At 39.1% G+C, this 8,809-nt stretch overlaps 1 protein-coding gene across 1 annotated transcript in view; it reads right to left on the minus strand.

The window, feature by feature from the left end:
* Positions 1-8,809, minus strand: part of PLEKHG1 (pleckstrin homology and RhoGEF domain containing G1) — a 52,565-nt gene that overhangs the window by 12,875 nt on the left and 30,881 nt on the right. Inside the window, exons 7-8 of the mRNA XM_018567581.1 lie at positions 5,119-5,301; positions 2,697-2,792 (exon numbers count right to left, since the gene is read on the minus strand). Of these exons, the coding sequence (XP_018423083.1) occupies positions 2,697-2,792; positions 5,119-5,301 (279 nt within the window). The remainder of the gene's footprint in view (positions 1-2,696; positions 2,793-5,118; positions 5,302-8,809) is intronic.

Genomic DNA, 8,809 nt, shown 5'->3' on the forward strand with positions numbered 1-8,809 from the left:
CCAAAGAGGGGGAGAGCGAGAGGACCAAAGAGGGGGAGAGCGAGAGGACCAAAGAGGGGGAGAGCGAGAGGACCAAAGAGGGGGAGAGCGAGAGGGCCAAAGAGGGGGAGAGCGAGAGGACCAAAGAGGGGGAGAGCGAGAGGACCAAAGAGGGGGAGGGAAAGAAAGAGAGAGGACCAAAGAGGGTGGAGAGGGCGTGGGGGAGCGAGAGGGGGGGAGAAACAAGAGAGTGAGAGGGGGAGAGAACAAAAAGGGAAACATAATGAGAGAGAAATGAGAACAAGAGAGAAAAAAAGAGCAAGAACTATAAGAAAAAACATGCAGTACAAGAACTGCACTGATGGTGGCATGTTCTGCTCATCAAAGGAAAAAATAAAGAACTGTTTACACACAAGAACTCAAACTGTGCTGTTGATTTAAATAGGTCTCAGTTTGATTCTAATTGGGCCCACACGCACTGGAATAATAGTTAAAAATTTTACTTTTAAGTACTTGGGCAATTCAGATGATCTACTTTGCATTTTATAGCTCTCAAACTCTAGCTAGTCCCGAATGAGGGGATTTGGCGTTTGCAGAGTCTAATTATTACGAATAATTACAAGCTAAGGGTTAATTTTTACTTTAAGATTAAACAAGATTTATTAGATGGTAACTGTGATAGCAGTCGAGCTACTTACAGTACAAGACATGTCACTGTACAATTGTTACCTAACACCTTTCTCCTGACCCAAGTTCATTCTCGTCTTAGCATGTCCATAATTCTCAAATGCTCATCGCATTCATAGCCATATGTAGAGCCAGATCATCCACAATGCAACCTAAGGAGCTTAGGGCCCAGTGCCTGTCCAGGAGTCCCAACTACAACCTTTATGCTCCTGCAGTAGTACCATTGGTCAAAGCTGATCACTGGCCTTTCACTTCACAGGAGAAGATGTATTTGTAGGCAGTTTGTGTAATGGCAGGACCTCATTAGACTCCCAGTGCTAGATGGGGTGGCCTTTTTCTCCCTAAGGCAATCCTAGGGGGCTAGGGTTTCCTTAAAAACTAGAGAACAAAATAGTTTTAAGCTTTAATTTTATGAAAAGAAGTAATCATTTTGATTGGTTCCTATGGACAATAATTCAAAATTACAACTACAATTGTTTCCTGTTTTTATGAATCTGCATTGATGTGTTATTGTTTAAGGAATATATGATGGAAGCTTGGCTTTATTATTGCATTCCATTTAGGTGGCAGTAAATATTGCTTAGCAAATTACTGGTTTGTCTGACAAGCTACTTTAAGTATACTGGTTGATGTAGTCACAACAAGCAGTTGATCAATATTTTGACAAGTGTGCTGGGCCTGCGAAACAGCACTAAACAGACAGCTGTCAAACCATTGAGTACCTGGGCACATTTTAACAGGGTCAGTATTTATGCCACCTGTTCACACATAGAAAATATATGTCTTAGACGGGTTGTATTACCAAGGCAGACAGCCTTGGTTTGGTTTAATCTCTCTGGAGGGGTCCAGTTGTTTTTGTTAAAGTGTATCTATCCTGAGAAAAAAAAAAAACTATATTGCATCTTTCCAGTGTTTGGATGTGTTGGCTGCATTGCTTTTCTTTTTTCAGTCTTTTTTCCCTTTATAGTTACTAGGTGCTCCTACCAGTAAGACACTTTCTGACAGCACTCACTGTACTATATCTATGGGGGTGCAGCAGTGTCACCCTAGGACAGGAAGTTGTGCGGACGTTCCCTTCTATAAACACAGGGTGAGGTTTTCTGACCACAAAGAGAACCAAGCATGGCTGATAACACTAACTGAGAAAGAAATGCAGAGAGCACCGGATTTTTGGCATGATCAACGGGTATTTTTTTTTGCAATCAAGGAACATATATAACAAAATGCTTAATGGTACCTCTAACAGACCAAAAGGGAGTACGAAGCACATGTTCATTGTTAGGGTTTACATACATTTTAATGGCTACCACCTGAAAAAGGCATTCTTTCCCAAAACCAAGCTCCACAGAAGCCGTGGATTCTGTATCTTACACTGAGTATTAACAAACTTAAAACGACTTCTAACTTTACATTCAGTACACAAATGGGGTGCACTATGCCACATAAATCTCACTGCTGTACGATTGGCCCACTGCTTTTCCTGGGTGTCTCTACTGAGTTACAGACCACATTTGATTTTTGCTGAGAAATTCTGAAGGACTTGTCTTCTTCTTTAGGGGCCAGGCAGTGTTCAGTTCAGGGGCCAGGCAGTGTTCAGTAAGTGGAGGTAAAAATGCCCAAGCATTGGTTGTTAAATGGAGTAAAAAATGTCCCTGTGTCAGTGGAGGTACAAAATGCTATGGTATCTTTGGTCAGTAGGAGTAAAAAATGTCCTGGCATCATAGGTCAGTGTGATCAAAAAATGTCCCAGCATAGGCGATTAGTAGGACTAAAAAAATGCCCCGGTTTTCAGTAGGAGTAGTAGGAGTCAGTAGGAACCCCTGTGTCAGTGGTCAGTAGGGGTAAGCTTTGTATTAGAAGGCAATAATGCACTTCTCTATAGTGCTCTTGTAATATCCCTTCTCTGCCTGATCTAGTACTAATTACATATGTCAAGATTCTTCAGTCTTTTATGTAAGAGATTAGTTCATGACCTTTCTGGGCTTTGATCTCATTTGTCATGTAGTAAAAGCTAAATGCAAATAAATTACCTGTACAGTATGCTGAAGCTTGGGGCTCTTGTAGTGGAACACACTGAAACTGAGGGGCTCTTTTGGAATCACTTCCACCAGCATAAGGTTAGAACACTAGAAAAGGCAAGCAGATATTCATTAGTGCAAACTATCGACATATATAAATTTTAAATATATATTTTGTTACTGCAAACCTGTGTACTGAATGTAATACTCCATGCAAATAGACAGATGGTGCTTACTTAGGTAAGTACACAGATAAATCTGAGGCAGCGTGACTATGGAGATGAACTACAGATGTGTCATGGCCCTGGCACCTTTGTGAGGAAAGCGGCCCTATTTGCGGAATGGTAGATGGGATTTTTTTTTTATATGGGGCAGGTTTTAATTTATATATTTATATGCTTCTTGGAATATAGTTTTTTTATTTTAATAAAATGTATAACACTTATTACATTATTTATGGTCTAATCTTTGTTGGCGCAGAGTTAAGTTTGTTTTTGTTTGTACATGTAAAGTTTAAAACAGGCATGAAGTCTATTTCTGCGCTATAACATTTGTACATAAGACAGATTGATGTCTTACAGTTGGGTTACAAAAGTAATTTACTATATTAACGTTATGAGCTAAAATTGACAAATACAAAAAGGAGAAAACAAGTTGCAAATCAACAGCAGCCTAGAACTGACCTTGCTAGAGTCATAACTGTACACATGAGCTTACTATTGTATGTATGTACTGCATAAATGCTGCTATTGCTTTGGCTAATTTCTAACATGATATTTCAGCAAATAGTGAAAAGATTTTTACCAATTGCTCCACAACCAAATGATTAGGAATACCTTGTAAAGTATTGTGGTGGGGTCCATACTTTGAACAATGTAAACAGGATGACAGCTGTTCAGAGAGTGGAATGCTGCCTGAATAGTAATACACACACTTATGCATCTTCCATTAAGCTAGCCATCCCATGCTACTTTCTAAAGTAAACAGTGCATCATTCACCACTGCTTGCAATATATTATTATATGAAAGCCTTGAAAAATTAATCCATGGAAAGTCTGTTTACATTGCATTTATAGTGTGTATTGTTTCTATTTAAAGTGACTGTGTTGTTATACAAAAGTTACTAAGGCAAGACTTCCTTGGCAATTGTCCCCTGAGGTCTGCTGAGAAACACAACTCCAATTTAGAGAAATCTTAATGTGAAGTCCGTAGGGAAACTAGCACTTCCAGGAGTGTCGATCTCCTTGGTCCCTGCGTAGCTCTCCCTGGTTCCTCCTGATGATCTCCACATCATACATAAAGTGGAGGTCACCAGGACTACAAACTTAACATGAAGATTTCTCAGGATCATAATGGCATTTTTTCAGCATGGACAGTGGGAAAGAGAGTATTTATAGTCGTCTTTTACAGGTAAATCCTGCCTTAGTATCTTTTGTATAACAGGGTCGCTTTCAAGTACACACTGATCTCTTTCATTGACCGTTATGGAAAAGTTATTGCAAAAAGGGATAAAATTATAAGGTTTAGAAGATAAGGGACCCATGCATTACATCAGACTTCCCTCTCACAATGACGCTCCAGTACAGTTCAGGAGCTCCTTGTAAAATTTGGGATCCTTATTATTGCCAAGATTTCACTAAAAGGATCATGACATTATCCACACCCTAGATGCTGCTGACAGAAGCCAAGGGTTAGAAAGTATATTTTCTAACTTTTTCCAAGTGTTTAATTAATTGCCACCATATGGTTATTTGATATGAAGAAAGGAGGTCTGATGTAATGAGTAGTCCTTGCTTTTTAGTGCTAGGTCTGCTTTAATTTGGAGCTACATATGTCATCTGTTTGGCTGTTATGTCTTCAGATGTAAATCAGAAGATTGGTTGAATGCAATTACAAATTACCTTTGCCAGGTACAACAGTAACGTATATTAACTCTGTATTCTGCTGTTTGCTTGGGGTTCTGCTATAAAAGAAACATGCCAGGCTAGAAAAATATGCCACCCCTCTGTTGACTTGTTTTTAAAGGTGCTTTAGAAGTATAAACTTTACTCCTATACCTGGAGCTTGTACACAGGTTAGGATATATCTCCCTCTCTCAGCTTCCTATCTTGACAAGCTCCCTCTAAATTGTGCACAGTAACTTTCTTTGATTTGGGAAAATAACCTTTTGTGGGTGTAAAGGGCTAGCTGATAATATGCACAATGAAATGAAAAGGGGGTCATAGATATAAGCACATCTGCCAGTTTTGCAGACTGTTATTTTCTGACACATGCTCTAGTCATACCCTCTTTATAAGCAATCTTTTTTAAGTGTGACACTAGAGACTTCATGTGACTACTGAATCACTAGAAGTCTGAGAGGCAAAATGTGAAGCAGCCACAAAGGAGACCTTGTTCTAACGAATGAAAGAGTGCAGCCAGTACAGTGACCTACCAGGATATGGGCTTTGTATGTGTAAGTGTCGTCTCTCTTCTTTGTGATGAGTAGAAGTCTGTCAAACAGAAACAAAGTGCGCTCGTTCTTGGCTCGCTGAAATCGAAATGTTCCTTCCAAGACTAACTCCCCATAACTTGTCAAGTCTGGCCCTTTCCAATTTGTCAGCAGGCTCTGAATCTCCTGTAGGTGAACACAATAGAAATGTCACTTGTGGTAGTTATCGAGAACAGATGGTGCACAGATATACATTATAAGCTAAAACAAATCTCCAGTGCCAAGCAGAATATGCAACATATATTCCAGGCAGGTAAATATAATGTTATAATCCTTTGCTACTGCATACCTTTTTAACCTGAAGATGTTTTAGTTTGTAAACATATCATAAAATAAACAGATTTATATCAATATAGGAGGGAGAAAGACTATCAGCACAACAAAACACGTTCAGAGGCCGATGTTAGCATTTAAATGCTGGCCGTTGAAGAAGTGTGGCTAAAATACTAACATGACGATGATTAGTTACCCTTACAAAAAGCTAATTCACAGATTTACATATTTGCAAAAGCTTTTGGAGGATGAGGTTGAGAATTGCATAAGCATTCATCTTTCAACTATTATTGGTTAGAAGGCAGGAAGGATGCAGCGGACCCCAGATCATGACGTTTTGGGGCCCAGGCATAGCTGCTACTCCACAAACTGTGGAAAACACCACCAATTATAAAGAATAAAACAATGTGTATTTTCTCTAAAAGGAAAGCTCACCTTTATCACGATTTGCCTATAACATACAGTATTTGTATTTTTTCTCCTATTTCTTGACCCTTTTTTACTCTTTTTACAGAGTATTTGTTTACTTTTTGTTTTTCTGGCCTTTCCTGCTTTTTAAGACCTAAACTGAGTGTAACTGGCAGTCATTTATAGTTTCAAAAGCCAGGTCACATTAACCTCATAAGAGAAGCATTGCATGTAGAGACGTTTACATTGTACGCAGACAAGATTACTGAACTCAAGAAACGTGTAGTAGGACCTGTGCATACACTGCCCACTAGATAAAACCAAAAAATCCAATGTGGCCCTGTCAACTCCCTTTAGGTAAATCCTACACATCTTCATCGTCAGCCCTTACAGAAAAGTCCTATGCATGCTAGACAGTGCCCTCTAGGTACATAGCCCCATTGTTGTGGTCCTACTACTTTAAAGCCCTATTCTTCGTGATCTTTTCTGCTTAGGTAAGGCCACCCTAATAATGATCAATCCCATTTTCCCGGTAAAGTCCAATACAGACCGATCACAGCAAGGCCCTTCGATCCCCTAGTTTTGGAAAGCCTATTTGGCCCTAACTTTACCCACCCTTGGGCATACATGGACCATTCGCTGTCCACTATGGAGGGCCAATACCTGATCACTGCTCCACCCAAACCAGTGTCATACCAATAAATACTTAGCTGATCACCACCCCCCCCCCCCTTCCAGAAGGACCTACATGACCTGATCCAGCCCTGCTAGGTCTAAATGGGCCAATATCATCCCCACACCGTTATACATGGTCTGGTCAGGCCAAACTCCCTTCCCTTGAACCTTACATGGCAGCTCATCTGAGTGCTTGTTAAGGACAATGGCCCCAATTTTCTCCCCTTACACTTTCTAACCAACAGACCAAAAGCATTTAAAATATGCACAGACAGCAAAACCTATAATGTTAAGCTGATTTTTTACTAAGCAATGTAAATGTACTCATTTTTATTTATCTATTGTTTGTAATGTTACTACTGTAATTGTTTTTTGTTTGTTTTTTTAAGAGGTAAACCACTATTAAATGGTTTTAAACTGTTAAAAGATAAAGTGAAAAATCTTATTTTTAGCAGAATGTAACCATTACATTTACAATTACTGTTCACAAATACCAACTTAGAAATCACAGTATTAGCAGGATGCAAGTGTGAAAACTTTTCAGGAAAAATAAACAACACTGATTAAACTATGCTGATATATTCACCTCTAATAAAAATCAACATCATGCAGAGCATTTTTAACACATGAACTGTGCAGCTGCCCAAACACATAGGGAAACATGCGTGTCTGACCTCTATTATTTCATGTAGAAGCTAGAAAATGCTAATTGAAGGGTCGGCTCAGGCCAAGCCTGAATAATTACAGACACTGATAAGTGTAGGAAAATGATTACAAAGCCTTTTATTATAGCTTTGTATCTAACAATATTTGGGCTCATTAAAAGTGAAAGCGCACTAAGTATTCACCAGTGTTACAATCGTCCTTATTTCCCCATTTGTTATCTCCTGGCTGGAAAAAATCTGTGTGGTGTTTTCAATTAGTTTTTTTTCTTTCTTTTAAATTGTAAACAGGTTTTCTTTATCTTGTTTCATCTATGTGACTACACTTCGCCTCTTCCTCTTTTTTGTTCCAGTATTAAATAGAATAGGCTCGATTCATTGAGCTATAATTAGGGATGCACAGATACCAGTGCCAATACTTCATGAGAACTACCAGGGTGGCAGTGGTTGGAGCTGTGACTGGGCCCTGGCACCCCACAACTATCCTGAAATCATTAGTATGTAGTGTTTTCGAAAATTGTCACATGACAATCAAAAAAATGTATCGTAATTGGTATCTGTGAGTACTTAGACTGGTATCGGTACTTGTACTTGGTCTGGAAAAAATTGTATCGGTGCATCCCTAATATATATGAATATAAAACAAATCATACATTAAAACGAGGATGTACAAACCCCAGGAGCTCCATAGCCAATGCTCCTTAAAAATGACAGCTGCCTCCTAACTTTTGAGTTTTTCTCTAGTCTAGTCTTAGAGCTGGAAAATTATCAGTATTTGTACCAAGTACAAGACCTTGGTATCTGTGCATCCCTAGCTATAATGCATACCAGGTACCATAACTATTTTTGTTTCAGCTATGCATTCATTGACTCATAATGGCCATTGTGACAAATAATTGTAACAGCTTAGCGAATTAAGCCTGTTGCCTCTTGACAGTCGCGTCATGTGGTATCTTAGTTGACAAGAAAACCCTAATCTAGAATAAACGATTAACAAATCATAACTGGAAATGTCCAACATGTATTCTTTATATGCTGTGCCTCTAACAGTTAGGCACCTAAGCAGGTCATAGCTGAGCATACCTGAGCCAGGACAAAAAGCTCTGACCCCATGGTGCAAAAGAAACTGGTTATATTCTCTTTTAAATATAGTTGTCAGTAAGCATGAGGTAGTGGAGGGATGGACACAAACACAATATTTCAGGGTGTTTGAACTTTATCAATTGGTCTTCCACTCCAAAAAATAAAACTTTTAACAGATTTCAGCAGCCACATTTTAATGGAATGTTCTGTTTACCCTGAAGTCTGGCAAATGTGTGTTCATGAACAAGTTGATTGAAGCTGAATGAATGTTGGCCTCCAGTAATGCATTACAAATCGGATAATATTTTAGCTGCACATATATTGTTTGTTAATGTATGTCAAGTCATTAAATCATGGGGGAGACAGAGTGAGCTGATCTTGGAGTGAAAAGGGGCATGAAAGAGGCAGAACAGAAGGTAACCTTGGAACAAGAGGGGTAGAAAGTGGAGGCAAAATAGCAGCTAAAAATGGACAGAGGAGAAAAGAATGGCTAGTTTTTATTGACCAAGAACAAGTACAGTAGGTTGGGGGGG

Source organism: Nanorana parkeri, unplaced genomic scaffold, assembly GCF_000935625.1.
Source record: "Nanorana parkeri isolate BGI_ZX_2015 unplaced genomic scaffold, ASM93562v1 scaffold1067, whole genome shotgun sequence".
In the NCBI taxonomy this organism is placed as follows: domain Eukaryota; kingdom Metazoa; phylum Chordata; class Amphibia; order Anura; family Dicroglossidae; genus Nanorana; species Nanorana parkeri.